The sequence below is a fragment of the Xenopus tropicalis genome, chromosome 4 (assembly GCF_000004195.4).
Source record: "Xenopus tropicalis strain Nigerian chromosome 4, UCB_Xtro_10.0, whole genome shotgun sequence".
Lineage (NCBI taxonomy): Eukaryota > Metazoa > Chordata > Amphibia > Anura > Pipidae > Xenopus > Xenopus tropicalis.
The window spans coordinates 1388064-1411217 of NC_030680.2; the positions used below are offsets into that span (position 1 = coordinate 1388064).

Consider the following 23154-nt stretch of genomic DNA (forward strand, 5'->3'; position numbering starts at 1 on the left):
ACTCACATACAGACCCATACTGACCTATCCACTCACATACAGACCCACACTGACCTATCTATCCCACTCACATACAGACCCACACTGACCTATCTATCCACTCACATACAGACCCACACTGACCTATCTATCCACTCACATACAGACCCATTACTGACCTATCTATCCACTCACATACAGACCCATACTGACCTATCTATCCACTCACATACAGACCCATACTGACCTATCTATCCACTCACATACAGACCCACACTGGACCTATCCACTCACATACAGACCCACACTGACCTATCCACTCACATACAGACCCATACTGACCTATCCACTCACATACAGACCCACACTGACCTATCCACTCACATACAGACCCACACTGACCTATCCACTCACATACAGACCCACACTGACCTATCTATCCACTCACATACAGACCCACACTGACCTATCCACTCACATACAGACCCACACTGACCTATCCACTCACATACAGACCCACACTGACCTATCTATCCACTCACATACAGAGCCACACTGACCTATCCACTCACATACAGACCCATACTGACCTATCCACTCACATACAGACCCATACTGACCTATCCACTCACATACAGACCCACACTGACCTATCTATCCACTCACATACAGACCCATACTGACCTATCTATCCACTCACATACAGACCCATACTGACCTATCTATCCACTCACATACAGACCCATACTGACCTATCTATCCACTCACATACAGACCCATACTGACCTATCTATCCACTCACATACAGACCCATACTGACCTATCTATCCACTCACATACAGACCCACACTGACCTATCTATCCACTCACATACAGACCCACACTGACCTATCCACTCACATACAGACCCATACTGACCTATCTATCCACTCACATACAGACCCATACTGACCTATCTATCCACTCACATACAGACCCATACTGACCTATCCACTCACATACAGACCCACACTGACCTATCCACTCACAGACAGACCCACACTGACCTATCCACTCACATACAGACCCACACTGACCTATCCACTCACATACAGACCCACACTGACCTATCCACTCACATACAGACCCACACTGACCTATCCACTCACATACAGACCCATACTGACCTATCTATCCACTCACATACAGACCCATACTGACCTATCTATCCACTCACATACAGACCCACACTGACCTATCTATCCACTCACATACAGACCCACACTGACCTATCTATCCACTCACATACAGACCCATACTGACCTATCCACTCACATACAGACCCATACTGACCTATCTATCCACTCACATACAGACCCACACTGACCTATCCACTCACATACAGACCCATACTGACCTATCCACTCACATACAGACCCACACTGACCTATCCACTCACATACAGACCCACACTGACCTATCCACTCACATACAGACCCATACTGACCTATCCACTCACATACAGACCCATACTGACCTATCTATCCACTCACATACAGACCCACACTGACCTATCTATCCACTCACATACAGACCCACACTGACCTATCTATCCACTCTCTCCAGCTCATTAATATCCTTTTTAAGGACTGGATCCCAAAACTGCCCCCCATACTCACTGTTACTGCCCCCCATACTCAAGGTGAGGCCTTACCAGGGACCTATAAAGAGGAACAAAATAGTGTATGTTTAACGCGCGTTTATATTATTTCCAATTTTGTCAAATCTCTCTGCAAAGCGGCACATCCTGCATGGAACTTATAGTTTTGCACAATTTTGTGTCATCAGCAAAAATAGAAACAGTACTGTCTATGCCCCCCTCCAGGTCATTAATAAACAAGTTAAAAAGCAAAGGCCCAAGGACTGACCCCTGCGGTACCCACTAACCACACTGGTCCAATTAGAAAATGTTCCATTTCCCCCCACTCTGTGTAATCTATCCTTCAGCCAGTTCTCTATCCAATTACAAATATTATGTTCTAGGCCAATATTCCTTAATTTGATCATTAACCTTCTGTGAGGTACTGTATCAAACGCTTTAGCAAAGTCCAAGTAGATCCCATCCACTGCCATTCCAGCATCGAGGTTCCTACTCACCTCCTCATAAAAGGCGACTAAATGAGTCTGGCAAGATCTGTTACCCATAAACCCATGTGGCACAAACTTATAGTATTGTGATTTGCAATGTATTGAAGTATCTGTAATGTACATTCCCTCTGCCCATTCCTTTGCTGGGGTTGGAACCAGGTACCTGGTATATTGCAGTTTGTTGCCTTACGTCTTTCCTATATAGACAGGTTGGAGGTATAGACTGTTCTGAGGTTTCTATCTCTAGTGCTGGTAATTACACTCAGCTGCTCTTTATTAATTGGTGGTTCAGCCAATCCCTAGTGAGTTCCCAGCACAGAGCCCTTATTTAAACCCTGACCTGGTTTCTCACTTTGCCAGTTCCTAGGTCCCTGTACCTGTTGGTCATCCTCAGCGCCGGGCCAAGCCAGCTGGGCGCCCTAGGCAACCCATCCAGATTGGCCTGCCCCCTTCTCCTCTGTGGTTGCACACATATGTGCAAGTGAGTGAACTTATGGATGCACACAGGGTTGCTGGAGGGGGGGTGATGCAGTGGGGGGGGAAAGGAGAGGCACCTGCCTGGCACCCCCCCACCATTGTAACCTAGGTGTGTGCTTCTTCTGCCCACCCCTAGTTCCAGCCCTAGTCACCCTGACCTTTGTCCCTATTGCTGGGTAGGCACCCTTCCATGTACCTCAGTGTTTTGATCCTGATTCTGGACCCAGTTCCTTGCTGGTTACTTGTTCTCTATGTTTTTGAAACATTTCTCCTGAGCCAGTAAGTTGCCTTACTTTATTATCCTGCCTGTTCTATACAAAGGTTATTGTTTCTTTTGTTGTCTTAATAAACCGTTTTGTGAGCAATCATCCTTCCAGTCTCCTAACCAGTCTACTCCCTCCTAATCTATACTTAATACACTGGTCTAGTGGCCCTGTGACCCTTGTGGCCCCCTGGCGGTCATTCCTATGTGGGGTTTGGGCCACTGTCCATGACATTACCCTATCCCTTATTACCCCTTCCAAAAGTTTTCCTACTACTGATGTCAGACTAACAGGCCTATAGTTTTCAGGCTGAGAACGGGATACCTTTTTAAATAACGGCACCACATTAGCAATCCGCCAGTCTCTCGGCACCATGCCAGACCTCAATGAATCCTGGGAAATTAAGTGAAGAGGCTTGGCAATCACAGCGCTCAGCTCATTTAATACCCTGGGATGAATCCCATCCGGCCCTGGACCTTTGTTTACCTTTACATGTTCAAGTCTCTATTGAATTTCCTCCCGAGTGACCCACGCGCCAGTAGCTAAATTACTAGCACTGGGCATATTACAAGGGAAGCCTTCATTATCTGGCTCCTCAGATGTATAGACAGATGGAAAATAATCAAAATTTCTGCTTTTTCCCCGTTCTCATCAACCAACGTACCCCCCCGGGATAATAAAGTTCCCACCCCTTCTTGCTTTATTTTTGTACTATTCACATAATTAAAAAATGTTGTTGTTTTTTTTACCCCTAGCTGTAATACACCGTTCCATCTCTAGTTTAGTTGCCTGATAGCTTTTTTGCATGCAGCAGTGCTGTATAAATTAACAATATACATACATACATGGCTCAATCCTGTGCTGCAATCTCATGTATAGAGTTCTGTGCCTGTGTATTGTGTGTAGTTTCATGCAGGGGGGAGATCTGTGCAGAAATAATGTACAAAGCTCCTTTCCCTCTGCCAGTGAGCGGCGCAGGGGGAGGGGCCTAAGGGACAGGTAAGAGCCCCGGCACCGAGGGGGAGGGGCCTAAGGGACAGGTAAGAGCCCCGGCACCGAGGGGCAGAGCCCAACTTACTGCCCAGTGTCCCACAGAGAGATACTGTGTGTAATTGTGTTGGGTTATTGAATGTTTGGAATATAAAGAGATTTGTTAAGGAAACTAATAGCGCCCCCACATGTCCCTGTTACAGTCATGTTCCCGGGGGGGCCGCATAATTCCAACTCCCCAAACTTCCTGCCATTTTAGAATTGTACTTCCATAGCAGTTGGGGGCCCAGGTGTCTCTCATTGTTATATAAATACCCAGAGTGATGTCTCTTATCACTAATACATTACAGTGACTTTTTTGTTTTTTTGTTTTAACAGAACCCCCCAAACTCTCTCCCATTACCGGAGCGGAACATTTGGTGCATATGAAGAGGGCGACTCTCTCCTGCCAGATCTCTGGTTTCCAACCCAAACCCATAACAATTACATTGTGGTTGAAAAGAAATGGGGGAGAAGTGATGGAAATTTACTCCTGGGATTCTGAGGCCCAAACTGGTTCCGCTGCCCCAGTGGCGCATCACAGAGATGAGCAGCGTGTGGTTATTGCGCCAGAGAGAGAGGGGTTAATGGGAAATGGGAATGTGCAGAATCTGCCCCCGGCACAGAGGGCGCTGCGAGTGGAAATGATTCCTGTAATAACAACAAGTAAATCTCGTATTTCCAACTGTCAGTGCACAATCCGTATAACCCCCGACATAGAGGAAGATGATGGGGCAGAACTGACTGTGAGGGTCACTCACTCTGCCCTGAGGGGCCCCATCTCTGTGTCCTGTCGGCTGGAGGTCAGGGGAGGTAAGTTTTATTTTGATTTTTCTGTTTATCTGCGCTCGCTCGTTGTTCATTCCCCCAATGAGAATCCCAGCTGATGTGAGTAAATCCGGCTCCCTGTTCTCTGTTCCTGCAATTGGAGTTGGGAGCAATAAGCACAGTTTCCCAGCACTGAACAAGTCTGTCCCTTTATCCCCATGTCTGATTCCTGTGCCATATAATGACGGGAAAATGCCATCATTATCTCTATATGTAAGGTACCAGCAAGGGGCCTGACACAGGGAATCAGCATTCTCATTGGTCACTTCTCTTGCATCTATAATGAAGGGAAAATGCCATCATTATCTCTATATGTAAGGTACCAGCAAGGGGCCTGACACAGGGAATCAGCATTCTCATTGGTCACTTCTCTTGCATCTATAATGAAGGGAAAATGCCATCATTATCTCTATATGTAAGGTACCAGCAAGGGGCCTGACACAGGGAATCAGCATTCTCATTGGTCACTTCTCTTGCATCTATAATGAAGTTTTGGGTCACTAGAATTCTCATTGGTGCATTTTATTGAATCTATAATTGGTAACTTCTATAGATAACTAGGGTGCAGTGGGACAGCATTGTCGCTGGGTTTACATCCCCTTTAAGAAGGATATTAATGAGCTGGAGAGAGTGCAGAGACTGCAACTAAACTGGTTAAGGGGATGGAAGGGTTAAACTATGAGGTGAGACTGTCGAGGTTGGGGTTGTTTTCTCTGGAAAAGAGGCGCTTGCGAGGGGACATGATTACTCTGTACAAGTACATTAGGGGGGATTATAGGCAGATAACGGGGGTCTTTGTTATGGCAGGTTCTATTAATGACTTTAAAGGAGAAGGAAAGGACAAATCATTGGGACGTGCCAAACTGTTACCCCCCCACCTGCCCCAGCCCGGGGTACATGCAGACGAGCCATCTTCTTGTTTCTCCTTTCCTCGTGCCAGTTGCACATTCACAGTAGACTGAAAAGCCAGATAGGGGCTGTATAGGTGTGTGTGTGTGTGTGTGTATGTATATATATATGTGAGTGTACAGATAGGGCTATATAGGTGTGTGTATATATATATATATGTGTGTGTACAGATAGGGCTGTATAGGTGTGTGTGTGTATGTATATATATATGTGTGTGTACAGATAGGGCTGTATAGGTGTGTGTGTGTGTGTGTATGTATATATATATGTGTGTACAGATAGGGCTGTATAGGTGTGTGTGTGTATGTATATATACAGTATATATATATATATATATATATATATATATATATATATATATATATATATATGTAACCCTTTCTTGGCACTGATACCCAGGGCCACACTGGGGCACAAACAGGGAAAATCCCAAGCCTCCGCTAAGTGGGAGATTTGCAGGGTTTGGAAAGTTTATGTGCCCCCACCCAGGGCTAAACCATATACCAGTGGGCAACAACTCCCTGGGAACTGCAACAGCAGTGATTAATATACCAAATGTAATAGAAATAAACCCCACAATTGATAGATATGAAATAAATTGTAATATATATGCAAGATGCAATGAAATGAAAACAGTGAATAACAGTTTTAACATAACACATATAGGGCCTGATTCACTAAAGTGCGATAAAACGTGCGCTATTTTTATTGTGCACTAAAAATTTTTACCGCGTCTTAATTTTGGCGATTTTTCACACGATTCACTATAAGCATACTTTATATAAGCTTTTTTACGCGTGATATTGCATGCGTTATTTAACTCGCGAAGACTATTTCAATGCGGTATTTGCCGGTACATGTGCTAAATTACGCACGCGAATAGTCACCGCATATGAATGGTAGCTTAGAAATAGTGTATAAAAATTGTCGCCGCATATAAATGGTGTATATAAATATTAGCATATAAATAGTAGCATATAAATAGTATCATATAAATAGTAGTATATAAATAGTAGCCACTAGTGATGAGCAAATGTGTTCTGGTTTCTTTAGTGAAAAATTAGCAAATCTTTCGAAAGATCCACGAAACGACAAAAATGTTGTGCGGGCAAAAAAATTGTTGCCCGTGACTATTATTTTTTGACGCTTGTATAAATTTTTGGATGTGCGGTGAATTTTTGCGTGGTGAATTTTTGCGTGGTGAATTTTTGCGTGGTGAATTTTTTCATGCGTTTTGACTTTGGTGGATTGTTTTGTGAAACGCATGAAAAAATCCGCCACGAAAAAATTCAACGCACGTCCAAAAATTCGCTGCGAATCCATGCCTGGCGAAACATTTCATCACTTGTAGCCAAATATAAATAGTCGCGCAAATGAACGCACGCCATGTTAGCCATACACGCCAATACTTGTGGAAAATTACTGTATTAAAAATGAACATTTCGCTGCAAACTGGCGGCTAGGTCACTCTGGGGGAAACACAGACTGAATAAATAACACTGTAAGTCCATATTTTATTGCAAAAAACTCATTTACTGCACTTTTCTATAATTTTTCGCCTGCCTGTAGTAGGTGTTAATTTTCGCATAGCCGAATGCGATATTTAGTGCGCAAAAGTTATAGTGAATCATGTGATCGTATTCTTTTCAGCGCAGAAATTAACGCATGCGGTAAAACTAGCGCGAGAAATAACCCATGCGAAAATGGCGATTTATCGCACGCGATAATACTATGGTGAATCGCTCGCAAATTATCGCGTCTTTTTTACTGCAAAAAAGCGTGCGATAATTTCTATCGCACTTTAGTGAATCAGGCCCATAATATGTGACACTATTCCCCTTTGTGTAAGATATGTCCCCTGTTACTTTAAGAACCTTGAGTGTGCACACTATAGGTCTGCGCAGGTTACTCCTTGTATGAAGGTAGTGGTAGCAGAGTTATGTGTTACAACACCAGATTGTAGCACCCCGGGGTGGGTAACTGTAGGATCTCACCACTTCCTGGTGGCAGTAAAAGGGAAATAAACCCTGTGGGGCAGAGCAGAGGCAGGGAAGCAGTCTGGCAGCTTTAATCCTCACTGAGCTTAAGATGCTGGGGGAGAGAAAGGCTTCTTGGGATCCTGATGGAGACTCACTGCAGGTGTCATGGAGGCTGATGGGTAATCCCACATCCAGATCCAGTGTACACGCTGGTAACTCACTACAGGGCTGAAGCCCTAACTCCCCTACAGGGATTACTCCCCTAACAATAGCTCAGGCAGCTGCAGTAATCCCAGTCACTAAATGGCTGAATGGGAAGGGTAACTAACTCCCTATGCTCTGATTATGGGGGTCCCTATATATAATAGATTGTTCTACAGAGGGAACCCTAGCTCCCTACTTGTACAGATCACAGGAACACTCACAGCAAAGATGCAGGAATCTTAAGCAGCTCCCAGTAGTAATGCACAGAGTCCCAGCTTTCCTTCTCCTCTCTCCCTGAATCAGATCTGCCCCACTTTCATATCTTTTTGGCTCCAAAGCTCTTTCAGCAGGGTCACATGGTCAGAAGCCAATCCCTCCTGCTGATTGGGCCAGGCTGTGACTGGGAACTGTCCCTTTGCAGTACAGTCATCAGCCATGTTTTTGGTTGCTCCAGATTTAAAGTCACAGGGTTGTGTGTTTGGGGAAAGTGTAAATTAGCACTTGACTCTCAAATAAACAAAATTTCTGTGTTTATGCCTTTAATTAAAAAGTTAAATTTTATTTGGTATAATTAAAAATATAATTACATAACATCTACTTTATATTAAATAAATACTTAAAAAACCACATGGCAATATTCGGCCATAGTGGAAAAAACCATTACACACCACTAGTGCGAAAGGAAACAATCAGCAAAAGTATTTAGGTTCTTATAGTATTCACAAGAACAGAGCATATTCTTAGACGCTGAGATTTCCTGAGAGGAGGTGAAAAGATTGGGAAAAACGGGGGAGGGAGAGAGACCGTGGTGGGGGGAGAGGGAATAGCCCAGGAGCGTTTGTTAATTCCTGTAAAATCCCCAATTCAATTTTATTAGAGGTTAATCAATTCTTGCTAAACTGCTCAATATGCTAGTTGCATTTATTACTGCTGGGTTAAGCTGCACTCAAAACAAAATATAGTTACAAAGTATCAGAGACATGTTAGTACTCTCACTCAGCTGTGGGCATAGCAACATCAACGGCAAATTGTATCAGAGGCTCCGCTGCCGTCTGCTGAGGCTTTGGGAAACTGATACTATTCAGGGTCGCGCTTGTTACAAATCATGCGCTTGTCAGCCGGCTCCCAGTTAACATCAATCATGGCTTGAGGGTCCGTGCAATAATCAATGGCCTAGCATCAAATCCATTTTGCAGAGACATTGGAGTGTCTTAAAGGGATACTGACACCAAAAATCATAATGCTTTTTAAACCTCTCATTGCTATATTATTGTATTAGCTTTCTCATTTCATTGTAAAACTACTTGGCTATTACACTTATATTTCCTGTACTATCCCCTATTTAACTGCCTGAGGGCGCCGCCATGTTTGTGCTGCAAAAGTCGGTTGGTGTTTAAAGCAAGACTTTTTTCTGTCAAATATCTACAGCAGGTCGTAAAATTGACCTCTTACAGCAAAGAGTTAGAGGCAGTGGTTTCTCAGAGCAGCGTGCAGGACATTTTTTCTGGGCTGTGTCTGGCATGAAAGTATGCCGGTGCGGGGGAGACGACGCAGGTCGCACAGGCAAACAGCATGATTAATAGACAGCAAACTCACAGTTCAGATGTGAGGAGGAACAGATCACTTGTTTAGGTAATGCATGGACTGCCTAGAAGTAAGGGGGGGGAAAAAAAAAAGCAGGTCCCGTCTATGTCATGTGATGTCAGTGAAGAGATAGATAACAGACAGGGAAAGAAGTGGCAGTCGGGCTGTAAAACAGTCGGGATCAATCTTCAAGGTACTGGCAAAAGCAAAAGTTTAAACAAAAAATGGTCAGCATGACCTATAGCTAACTTTTGATGCATATTATTATTTTGAAAAGTAATTTTTTTGTGTCAGTATCACTTTAAAGGGAGATCGAGACTTGGGGCCAATCTTGCCCCATGTGCCAAATCTGGTGGCAAGGAGATCCACTAGTTTAGGGGATCTACTTGTACATAGTCACTATAGTGAATCCAAAGAATCACCAGCACATTTTCTCACACCTACGGTGGGCTCCTACAAGTGTCATAGATGTGAGGCTTGCCAATACATGGCACCGATGAAAAGTTTCCAGCAACCCGGCTCCTCTCACATTTTTCAAATCAGACAATTTATCAACTGTCGCACTACAGGAGTTATATATGTAGGTATGTGCAGCTGTCCCATGTTATACGTTGGAAAAACCTTTAGGGAACTACGTAAGAGAGTCCTTGAGCATATAGGTACTATCATTAATAATAAGGAAACTCCCATCGCTAGACATATAAGAGACTTTCACCGGTCAGATGTAACTGCGATATCTTTCTTTGGTATTGAAAAAGTTAAGCTAGGACAAAGGAAGGGAAATATTGATAATCTGTTGCTAAAAAAAGAATGCGAATGGATTTACCGACTGAAATCAAGAGCACCGATGGGTTTAAATGAGGGATTCACGTTTACCCCTTTTATACAGAAAAAAAGATGAGCTTGTCCCCTTTGAGAGCTATTGTGCATTTAGATGTCAGTAGCAGGTCTGAAAAAAACTATGAAAAAAACTATTAAAGATTCTATATTGTGGCCAATAGATGGCGCTAATACACTATGTATATATACCACTGATAGTGAGACAGTCATTCATTGATTGCCCCTGATGAAGTCACGGGTCACGTGACGAAACGCGTTGGGCGGGTACTGGTGGGTGATTGGGAGGCGGGGGACACGGAGAGAGCTTCTCCTCAGGGACAGGATTGATCTGTCCGGGGGGTTTTGCGGCGAGCGCTAGCCGCACCGTGAGGGCCGGGGGAGGTCTGTTCCTTTAACAGTCTGGGTGTGGGGGGTGCGAGGCAAAGAACGTATGTCCCGTAATCAAAGGGAACGCTCAGTCTCAGCACACGGCACTTTGCAGAGCGGGCGGGTATCAGCACGGACCCTCAAGCCATGATTGATGTTAACTGGGAGCCGGCTGACAAGCGCATGATTTGAAACAAGCGCGACCCTGAATAGTATCAGTTTTTTAAAGCCTCAGCAGACGGCAGCGGAGCCTCTGATACAATTTGCCGTTGATGTTGCTATGCCCACAGCTGAGTGAGAGTACTAACATGTCTCTGATACTTTGTAACTATATTTTGTTTTGAGTGCAGCTTAACCCAGCAGTGATAAATGCAACTAGCATATTGAGCAGTTTAGCAAGAATTGATTAACCTCTAATAAAATTGAATTGGGGATTTTACAGGAATTAACAAACGTTCCTGGGCTATTCCCTCTCCCCCCACCACGGTCTCTCTCCCTCCCCCGTTTTTCCCAATCTTTTCACCTCCTCTCAGGAAATCTCAGCGTCTAAGAATATGCTCTGTTCTTGTGATTACTATAAGAACCTAAATACTTTTGCTGATTGTTTCCTTTCGCACTAGTGGTGTGTAATGGTTTTTTCCACTATGGCCGAATATTGCCATGTGGTTTTTTAAGTATTTATTTAATATAAAGTAGATGTTATGTAATTATATTTTTAATTATACCAAATAAAATTTAACTTTTTAATTAAAGGCATAAACACAGAAATTTTGTTTATTTGCGAGTCTAGTAATTAAGGTGGCAAACACCATGTGGAAGCCGAATATTTGGATATTAGGTAATTAATAAGCACACGGGTCTTCTGTTTTTCCTTTTTGCTTGTGGTAAATTAGCACTTCCCTACATTCTCCCCCTGGAAAATCCCTTCTGTCCCAGCAAGGGTACAAATAACATAAACAGGCAAGATGCCATTTATTTAAACATAAACATCCGCTTCGGATAGTCTCTCCTGAGAGCTTTCAAGATACAATGGTGGCTGTAAGGGAAATGAAATTAGTAGTAGTTAACAGACATCATAGAAGATAACCTACTCATCATTTGGTACATTTCCCTTAACAAATTCTGAACATCAGCAACACAAGGCACATTTAAACCACACTGATAAGGTGAGGCATATCCAACAAAAGGTTGGGAAGTGTAGTTAGGTACCCCTAGAGAATCATAGGTAAGGGCACTAGGAGGCCTCCTTATCCTTCTTCCCCTCCGCACATCCCTAGCAGGCAGTCCTGAGGCTGGGTTAACTGAATTCTGGGTTTGATTCAGTCCAGGCTGGGTAGCAGGAACAAATGCTGGGGCGTTTGGGCTCAGTCTTGTAGAAGAAGGTGGGTCATCATGTGAATTAGTAGGTGCAATGGTTGGCTGTTCATCATCATTACCTGAACTAAGTGATGCAGGTGAATTGACTGAAACATCAAAGTTATCTGGTGAATTTCCAGCACAAGAGGAACCATCACTAACAGTAGAGCCTGTTTGATCCTCAGTCTCTGAGTCAGATACTTGAGGTATGGGTAAGAGATGATTTCGGTGCCAGGCTTTTAGATACCCCCTTGGGCCTTTAATACGGTAGACAGGGATACCAGGTAGTTTATCAACTACAACATAAAAGTCTGTACGCCAACGATCAGATAGTTTATGCTGAGCATTGTTTCCTAGGTTTCTCAGTAATACCCTGTCTCCTGGAACAAGTTCATTGTGACGTACCCTGGCATCATACCTTCTCTTGTTGCCTTGATTCGTTTTAGAGGCATTTCCCTCAGCAAGACGATAGGCTTTAGACAAATCATCTTTTAATTTAGCAACATACTGAGAATAACTAATGCTGCCCATACCATCCACTGATACTCCAAAGTAGAGATCTATTGGTAGTCGTGCTTCTCTGCCGAACATGAGAAAGTAGGGAGAATATCCGGTAGTTTCAAGTCGAGTGCAGTTGTAAGCATGTACCATGGTGCTAACATGGCGACTCCAAAATCTTTTCTCTTTAACATTTAGGGTACCGAGCATGTTTAACAAGGTGCGGTTGAATCTCTCTGGTTGGGCATCTCCTTGAGGATGATATGGTGTAGTTCTACTTTTACTGATGTTGAGCATTTGCAGAAGTTCTTTGATCAATTTACTCTCAAAATCTCGTCCTTGATCTGAGTGTAAGCGAACAGGAAGTCCATAGTGAATGAAGAACTTTTCCCAAAGAACTTTAGCAACAGAGGCAGCTTTCTGATCCTTGGTAGGAAAGGCTTGAGCATAGCGTGTATAATGATCAGTCACCACTAGAATGTTTCCAACTCCTTTAGAATCAGGATCAATGCAGAGGAAGTCCATGCAAACTAGGTCTAAGCGCCCTAAACTTTTCAGGTGCTCTAGAGGTGCAGCTTTTATTGCCAATGTTTTTCTTTGCAAACAGGAGGGAATACAGGGGTAGGGGAGATAGCTCTCAGTACAAGTGAGGGAATACAGGGGTAGGGGGGATAGCTCTCAGTACAAGTGAGGGAATACAGGGGTAGGGGGGATAGCTCTCAGTACAAGTGAGGGAATACAGGGGTAGGGGAGATAGCTCTCAGTACAAGTGAGGGAATACAGGGGTAGGGGAGATAGCTCTCAGTACAAGTGAGGGAATACAGGGGTAGGGGAGATAGCTTTCAGTACAAGTGAGGGAATACAGGGGTAGGGGGGATAGCTCTCAGTACAAGTGAGGGAATACAGGGGTAGGGGAGATAGCTCTCAGTACAAGTGAGGGAATACAGGGGTAGGGGGGATAGCTCTCAGTACAAGTGAGGGAATACAGGGGTAGGGGGGATAGCTCTCAGTACAAGTGAGGGAATACAGGGGTTATGGGAGATAGCTCTCAGTACAAGTGAGGGAATACAGGGTTATGGGAGATAGCTCTCAGTACAAGTGAGGAATACAGGGGTAGGGGGGATAGCTCTCAGTACAAGTGAGGGAATGCAGGGGTTATGGGAGATAGCTCTCAGTACAAGTGAGGGAATACAGGGCCTAGTAGGGAGGGTGGGATAGCTCTCAGTACATAAGTGAGGGAATACAGGGGTAGGGGGGATAGCTCTCAGTACAAGTGAGGGAATACAGGGGTAGGGGAGATAGCTCTCAGTACAAGTGAGGAATACAGGGGGTAGGGGAGATAGCTCTCAGTACAAGTGAGGGAATACAGGGGTAGGGGGGATAGCTCTCAGTACAAGGGAGGGAATACAGGGGTAAGGGGAGATAGCTCTCAGTACAAGTGAGGGAATACAGGGGTTATGGGAGATAGCTCTCAGTACAAGTGAGGGAATACAGGGGTAGGGAGGGATAGCTTCTCAGTACAAGTGAGGGAATACAGGGGTAGGGGGATAGCTCTCAGTACAAGTGAGGGAATACAGGGGTAGGGAGGATAGCTCTCAGTACAAGTGAGGGAATACAGGGGTAGGGGAGATAGCTCTCAGTACAAGTGAGGGAATACAGGGTAGGGGGATAGCTCTCAGTACAAGTGAGGGAATACAGGGGTAGGGGGAGATAGCTCTCAGTACAAGTGAGGGAATACAGGGGTAGGGGGATAGCTCTCAGTACAAGTGAGGGAATACAGGGGTAGGGAGATAGCTCTCAGTACAAGTGAGGGAATACAGGGGTAGGGGAGATAGCTCTCAGTACAAGTGAGGGAATACAGGGGTAGGGGAGATAGCTCTCAGTACAAGTGAGGGAATACAGGGGTAGGGGGGATAGCTCTCAGTACAAGTGAGGGAATACAGGGGTAGGGGGGATAGCTCTCAGTACAAGTGAGGGAATACAGGGGTAGGGGGAGATAGCTCTCAGTACAAGTGAGGGAATACAGGGGTAGGGGAGATAGCTCTCAGTACAAGTGAGGAATACAGGGGTAGGGGAGATAGCTCTCAGTACTAGTGAGGGAATACAGGGGTAGGGGGATAGCTCTCAGTACTAGTGAGGAATACAGGGTAGGGGATAGCTCTCAGTACAAGTGAGGGAATACAGGGGTAGGGAGATAGCTCTCAGTACAAGTGAGGGAATACAGGGGTAGGGGAGATAGCTCTCAGTACAAGTGAGGGAATACAGGGTAGGGGAGATAGCTCTCAGTACAAGTGGGGATACAGGGTAGGGGATAGCTCTCAGTACAAGTGAGGGAATACAGGGGTAGGGGAGATAGCTCTCAGTACAAGTGAGGGAATACAGGGGTAGGGGAGATAGCTCTCAGTACAAGTGAGGGAATACAGGGGTAGGGGGGATAGCTCTCAGTACAAGTGAGGGAATACAGGGGTAGGGGGATAGCTCTTAGTACAAGTGAGGGAATACAGGGGTATGGGGGGATAGCTCTCAGTACAAGTGAAGGAATACAGGGGTAGGGGGATAGCTCTCAGTACAAGTGAGGGAATACAGGGGTAGGGGAGTTAGCTCTCAGTACAAGTTGCCCCAGGGACTGGTCCGATTGCCATCTTGGAGTCAGGAAGGAATTTTTTCCCCTCTGCGGCAAATTAGAGAGGCTTCAGATGGGGTTTTTTGCCTTCCTCTGGATCAACTAGTAGTTAGGCAGGTTATATATAGGCATTATGGTTGAACTTGATGGACGTATGTTTTTTTTCAACCCAAATTACTATGTTACTATGTTCCTGCAATTGGAGTTGGGAGCAATAAGCACAGTTTCCCAGCACTGAACAAGTCTGACCCTTTATCACCATTTTTATTCTTCCATTTACAGAACCTGCTGAATCTTCAGAAGGAAAAAAATAGAAGTGAGAGATTGAGTGTGTGACCCCCCCCAGCCCCAGGGAGGGAGAGGCCGTTACCCTTCAGTGCATCATTAAAGGGCAAGAAGTGCAACATGGCGACTTCTCCTGGAGTGACGGGATGTTCCCCATCATCTATCTATCTCCCAGCACCCAACCCTAACCCACCCACTCCCAAGCCAACCTGGGGTTCTATGTCTATTTATAGCCCCGTGGGGCTGGGGGGGCAGGCACAGGACTATACATAGATGCTGGGGGAGGCAGAAGTGGGGCCCCATTAGGCTGCAGGCTGGGAGGGCAGCAGAGACGGTTCAGCCCAAACCCATCCGGAACCTGCTTCTGTTGTGTATCTCCTCCACTCCTTTTATCCACTAACTGAAATCCCATTCCTATGAAATAACTGGGGGCCCCCGACTGCTAGGACTTTCCTTACTGATGTGATTCCCTGCACCTCGAAGGAACATTAAAAAACTTCTTTAACAAGAGACAAAGGACTAGATTCTATATAACAGGAATCTTCTCTCCTGATTCTGTTCCAGATTCCCTCATAGATCCACTGGAGTTTGTATGAGAGGAACCATGGGATATGTGTCCCCCCGAATCCCCCCTATCTCCTGCAGTCTCCAAAGCTGCCGACCCCCCTGTACTTTCTGGCAGTTGGTACGTTATATAATGAGTGTTGGGCAGGGCATGGGCACAACCCACCAGGGAGCTGAACTAGGGGTGGGCAGAAGGGGCAATAAAGGGGGTGGAAATAAGCGCATACCTCTTCCGTGTGCCTTCCCCTAGTCTGGGCCCCCTAGTCCTGTGCATGATCCCTGCCTCTCCTCCCCCACACTCCTCACCACAAGGGGGCAGTATGCTGGTTACTGGGTTACATAGGGTGCCCCCCAGTTTGGCCCAGCACTGAAAACATTTCATAAGATTATTTTTAACATTTAGCTTATCATGTGCCACATTCATATATTGCTCTGCATTATAAACTTCCTGGATCCCAGTCTGTAACAGGTTTGGAACTGGATTCAGTGTTCATATATTCAGTATAAAATCCTGCCGGGATGTTACCCATATAACCTTCTGTTACCCATATAACCTTCTGTTACCCATATAACCCTGCCGGGATGTTACCCATATAACCTGCTGTTACCCATATAACCCTGCCGGGATGTTACCCATATAACCTGCTGTTACCCATATAACCCTGCCGGGATGTTACCCATATAACCTGCTGTTACCCATATAACCTGCTGTTACCCATTTAACCTGCTGTTACCCATATAACCCTGCCGGGATGTTACCCATATAACCTGCTGTTACCCATTTAACCTGCTGTTACCCATATAACCCTGCCGGGATGTTACCCATATAACCTGCTGTTACCCATTTAACCTGCTGTTACCCATATAACCTGCTGTTACCCATATAACCTGCTGTTACCCATATAACCTGCTGTTACCCATATAACCCTGCCGGGATGTTACCCATATAACCTGCTGTTACCCATATAACCCTGCCGGGATGTTACCCATATAACCTGCTGTTACCCATATAACCTGCTGTTACCCATATAACCTGCTGTTACCTATATAACCTGCTGTTACCCATATAACCTGCTGTTACCCATATAACCCTGCCGGGATGTTACCCATATAACCTGCTGTTACCCATATAACCTGCTGTTACCCATATAACCTGCTGTAAGTGTTTCTGTTACAATATAAACTCCCTTTTGTACTTTACCCCAAATGAGTGTTTGATCTGAAGAAGCTGCTCGGATGAGTAGTGAAACGTCTTCAATGATTACTAAACAAGTCCAGTTGCTTCAAATTTATTTATACTAGATATACCATGACCTGGATGAATGAAAATTTTCATAGACATGTTGTTCTGATGTTTTTCTATTCAGTGTTTAACCAGTTTTCTAAGAACAAATAAATACATATTTACTGCTATTTCATCCCTTACTTTCCATTTATTTAATAAGAGACTCAGTGATTTGACTGCACTTACCCACGGGGGGGGAACCTACAGTTGGTGCTGATCAGATGGTGCAGGCGTCAGTCCCTTCAGCAAATGATTCTCAAATTCAACTGTAAAACTCTAAACCCAGAGGCAGAACTGACATATTGGGGAGCTGAATAGCACAAAAATACCGACACAACAGGACTTGTTTAAGGGGATAAACCCTGCTGATTTTTAATAGTAGCAAAGCACATAACGTTTGGGGGGCTCACCCCTTCATCAGACACACCAACCAGTGCAGCAGCGCAGTATTTTATGTGTAGCAGCAATGACATCACACATTTAATTAACCCATTTGTTCCCAATAAAATGCCTAAAAACTGAGGGGTTAATTAGTCCAAAGTCCTTTACCCCTTGTATTATATGTGAGAAGTAGCACCTGAGTGAACAGACAATGCAGTATCTGAAATGCAGCAGCAATAATATCACACATTTAATTGGTTCATTTGTTCCTGATACAATACATAGAAACTAAAGGGTTAATTAACCCACAATCCAAATCCATTATCACTTGTATTATGTGTGAGAATCACCACCTGAGCGGCCAATCACTGAAACCAAACGATGGGTAGAAAGTTGTGAAACGTAACATTTACCTGGAACCAAGGAACTTAAAGGAACAGTAACACCAAAAAATGAAAGTGTATAAAAGTAACTAAAATATAATGTGCTGTTGCCCTGTACTGGTAAAAGTTGTGTGTTTACTTCAGAAAGTCTACTATAATTTATATAAATAAGCTGCTGTGTAGCCCCGGGGGCAGCCATTTTAAGGAGAAAAGGCACAGGGACATAGCAGATAACAGATAAAACACTATTGTATTCTACAGAACTTATCTGTTATCTGCTATGTAACCTGTGCCTTTTCTCCTTTTTTCCAGCTTGAACGGCTGCCCCCGTGGCTACACAGCGGGGTATTTATATAAACTATAGTAGGGTTTCTGTAGCAAACACCCCAGCTGTACCAGTGCAGGAATGGCTGCCCCCGGGGCTACACAGCGGGGTATTTATATAAACTATAGTAGGGTTTCTGTAGCAAACACCCCAGCTGTACCGGTGCAGGAATGGCTGCCCCGGGGCTACACAGCGGGGTATTTATATAAACTATAGTAGGGTTTCTGTAGCAAACACCCCAGCTGTACCAGTGCAGGAATGGCTGCCCCCGGGGCTACACAGCGGGGTATTTATATAAACTATAGTAGGGTTTCTGTAGCAAACACCCCAGCTGTACCGGTGCAGGAATGGCTGCCCCCGGGGCTACACAGCGGGGTATTTATATAAACTATAGTAGGGTTTCTGTAGCAAACACCCCAGCTGTACCAGTGCAGGAATGGCTGCCCCCGGGGCTACACAGCGGGGTATTTATATAAACTATAGTAGGGTTTCTGTAGCAAACACCCCAGCTGTACCAGTGCAGGAATGGCTGCCCCCGGGGCTACACAGCGGGGTATTTATATAAACTATAGTAGGGTTTCTGTAGCAAACACCCCAGCTGTACCAGTGCAGGAATGGCTGCCCCCGGGGCTACACAGCGGGGTATTTATATAAACTATAGTAGGGTTTCTGTAGCAAACACCCCAGCTGTACCAGTGCAGGAACGGCTGCCCCCGGGGCTACACAGCGGGGTATTTATATAAACTATAGTAGGGTTTCTGTAGCAAACACCCCAGCTGTACCAGTGCAGGAATTGCTGCCCCCGGGGCTACACAGCAGCTTATTATATAAATTATAGTAGTGTTACTGTAGCAAACACACCAGTTTTACCAGTGTACTTTAAAGCTCTTTCATTTTTTGGTGTTACTGTTCCTTTAATAGGAAAGAAAGTTACTACTTTACCCTACAGGGAGGTATAGAATCTGCCCCTGGTATATTCAAAACTCATCTCTGCGAATAAATAGAATAACATTAATCATAAATAACAAAATATTTTACAAAAAACAAATCAAATTAAACTCCTCATTAAGGCCCCGAGGGACCCTCGTTTGGAGCCCAAATCCAATAAGAACCCTATTCCTATCCTGCCCGGGGTTTATTTCAATCTTTTCCCGTATCTGCCCTCTCACATACCCTGTGGCCCATGTCAAAAAAAGGTTTTGCCAATGTAGTTTCCTTTCTTTTCTATTTCTCCTGAAATCTTTTTAGTGATCTCCTTGTGTTTTGGTGGTGAATAATTACAAATAGTAGATTTATGTTCATTTAAATGTGTTTTAATACATCTGCCTGTTTGCCCCACATAAGCAAGCCCACAGGGGCATTTAAAGGGGAACTAAACCCTGCGGCACAGCGCGGCTCAACCCAACATTACTCAGCTGTTGCCGGACTACAAACCCCAGAATAATGTAACATATAATGAAGGGTGAGGCATGCTGGGAGCTGTAGTCCAGCAACATCAGGGTTGGATTCTTAAAGCAATATTGTCCAATAAAACTTTCCCAGCTCTCTAGGGCCCGCATTGGCAGAAATGCAAAAGAATCCCCCAATGAGAATCCCAGCTGATGTGAGTAAATCCGGCTCCCTGTTCTCTGTTCCTGCAATTGGAGTTGGGAGCAATAAGCACAGTTTCCCAGCACTGAACAAGTCTGTCCCTTTATCCCCATGTCTGATTCCTGTGCCATATAATGACGGGAAAATGCCATCATTATCTCTATATGTAAGGTACCAGCAAGGGGCCTGACACAGGGAATCAGCATTCTCATTGGTCACTTCTCTTGCATTTATAATGACATTTTTAGTCAGTTGAATTCTCATTGGTGAATTTTCTTGCATCTATAATGAAGGGAAAATGGCATCATTATCTCTATATGTAAGGTACCAGCAAGGGGCCTGACACAGGGAATCACCATTCTCATTGGTCACTTCTTCTGCATCTATAATGAAGTTTTCAGCCAGTAGAATTCTCATTGGGGAATCGGTTTCCATGTGTAATTATGTTTTTCATCAACTTCTATAGAGAACTAGGGGGCGCAGTGGGGCAGCTTTACGTTTGGGTTTAGTTTCCCTTTAATGCAATATATTACATCCGAACTGTTACATGTAGAAAACCCCCGAATCGGTAGCTTAGAGCCCTTTAAGGGATGGGACACCAAATCCCCAGGAATGATGCCATTACATCTCCCCCCTCGTCTATTTTTGATTTTCTTTGTCTCTGATTTTATTAAGTCACCAATAGCTTTAGCCTTTCCATAGGAGAATAATGGGGGTTCACTAAAAAGTTTCCCATATCTAAGATCAGATGTTAATATTCCCCAGTATTTCAGCATTGTCCTATTGACCAGCCCTGAATTAACATTGTATGTTGAAACGATATCCTTTTCCCACTGTTTTTTTTTTTTAAAAACTTTCCCTAGGGATAAGTTTTCCCTCATCTCTGGCCCTTAAAGGTTCCAGGTGGATGTAAACTGGTAGCATTCAATAAATGATTTCTATCCGTGGGTTTATTATAGACTGAGGTAGTAAAACCCTGACTCTGTATAAGTGATATCCACATCTAAAAAATGGAGGCAAGTGTTATGTACTTCCACCGTGAATTTAATTGTGGAATTTAGGCGCTCCATAAACCTTTGCAACTGTTCTGTTGTTCTTGTCTACAAAAAAAAGGTATCATCTACATACCGCATGTATGATTGGATATAGTGCTTGTACTCATTATTTGAAAATATGTAAGTGGTCTCAAACCAATCCATAAAAATGTTGGCATACGCTGGCCCATGTTCGCACCCATGTTAGCACCCATGTTTGCACCCATGTTAGCACCCATGTTAGCACCCATGTTCGCACCCATGGCGCAGCTGCAAGTAAAATTCAGACCCATAACCAAAATAGTTATTAACAAATTCCAAAAGGCTGCCAATGAAATTGATCTGTTAATTAGGTAATTTAGTACGAGCTAGATACATACATGTACTATTTATACCCTCACTGTGTAATATTGATGTATATAAGTCCTTGACATCCAAAGAACATAGTAAAACTTCACCACTTGGGGGCACTAGTTCACTAAGTCTATTCAAAAAATCTGTTGTTTCCTTAAGGCAAGGTTTTAAAGTCTGTAACACTTCTTGTAGAAATCAATCAATGTACATCGCCAAAGGCTGCAATACAGACCCTACATTAGAAACTATACGGTGGGTTGACATGACTTTTATGAATTTTTGGTAAAAAATAAATGTATGGTACCTTTGGACATTTACACTATAATATCTTGTACAACTCCTCTGAAATCATACCTTCCATAACTGCAGCATTGAGCATTATGTTATTGGAATTCTTTAATTGTATTGTAGGGTCACTTTTAAACTGCTTATAATGTGTAACATTAGACAACTGCCTCATAGGTCTTTATCATAATCACCTTTGTTAAAAAGAACAGTTCCACCTCTTTTATCTGCTTTATTAATGATGATTGAAGAATTTGCTTTTAGCAATTTTAAAGCTTCTCGGCCTTTTGGCTAAGATCAAGTGTAGCTTGCTACAGGAGAGCTTAGCTGAAAGGTGCTTAGAGCCCCTCTTCCTCGGCCTTGTGGGATCGTCCACTTTTGTGGACTTCACCCACTTGCTGCTATTGGGGAAGAGGACCAAGCTTAAGGGTAACGAGTTGGGATCCCAGGTGCATAGCTTTGCCTTACGGCCTGAGGAGGATCGGGAGAGTTGTTGATTTGCGGAGAGTTGCTGGGTTTGGGTTACTCCTTAGACTTGGGTACCCCCCTGGGCAAGGGGCTAATCCTTGGGTCTTGTGGGGTGATCCTTTGGTGGCAAGTGGTTTTGTTTGTGGATCGGTAATTTCTTTTCTCTTCTGGTGTTCGGATGCCATTTACCTTTGATTTTCCAGTCGGGGAAACGCAACTGAAGAACACCATCCAGATTGAGGCCGAGGAGAAACACCGCCGACTGAAGGACCTTCGATTTGTCATGAGAGAGATCCTGTTCTGAGTCTTCAGCCTCAAAAGCGACGAGATCCTGTGTCTTCAGGACCAGGAGCGGAAGGGAGTGTACACCATCACATTTACCTCCCTAGCCTCCAGTGAGAACATCTATGCAGTGCTGCACAATAAAGATTTGAGAGAGGATATATTGGACTGCCTTACATTTTTCCTTTTGTACGAGTTGGAGGATGTCCCGCTGGTCCATATGTTCAACCCGTACATTGATACCACTGATATTTCCACCTTGTTGCAGCAGTATTGTATGGAAGTACGGTTTTCCCACTGTGTGAAAAATGAATTGGGAAAGTTTTTTGTGAAGTTTAGGCGTGACCCTGAGGGAATTGGTGGATTCATGCGTCCACCTTCAAATTTCCTCATCGGTAGAAACAGGGGATACCTTTTTTATTCCGGCATGCCCCTGTACTGCCGCAATTGTCTCCGGTTCGGGCACACAAGCGAGGATTGCAGTGAGGCAAAACAGGCCCGGTGTAATAAGTGTGGTCGACCGGGCCATGTTGCTGCCATCTGCACTTACCTAAAAGTCTGTAATATGTGTGGGAAGGAAGGTCACATTTACAGAGACTGCCCCAGTAAGGCTAAGAAGGAGGGAGCTGGGGCCAAACTGGTAAAATCTGGTCCTGGGTCTGAGCAAAAGCCAGCAGCGGTTGCTGGCCCAGCTAAGAAGACCCCGGTTGATACTGGTGAGATATCCTCATTGTTGGTACGTAGGACACCGGTTAAAGGAGACATATCCCTATACAAATTAACAATGTACCAGGGAATTATACTCCTCTAGATATAGAAGGATTGTGCTAAAAAAAGTTGTGTTTTGGACTGATTT

The 23154-nt window shown here is 44.3% G+C and overlaps 1 protein-coding gene across 1 annotated transcript in view; it reads left to right on the plus strand.

Moving 5' to 3' along the window:
- Positions 1-17324, plus strand: part of LOC116410227 (natural cytotoxicity triggering receptor 3 ligand 1-like) — a 66392-nt gene extending 49068 nt beyond the window's left edge. Inside the window, exons 5-6 of the mRNA XM_031900349.1 lie at positions 4215-4688; positions 15345-17324. Coding sequence (XP_031756209.1) covers positions 4215-4688; positions 15345-15376 — 506 coding nt within the window. The 3' untranslated portion in view covers positions 15377-17324. The remainder of the gene's footprint in view (positions 1-4214; positions 4689-15344) is intronic.
- The last annotated feature ends 5830 nt before the right edge of the window (positions 17325-23154 follow it).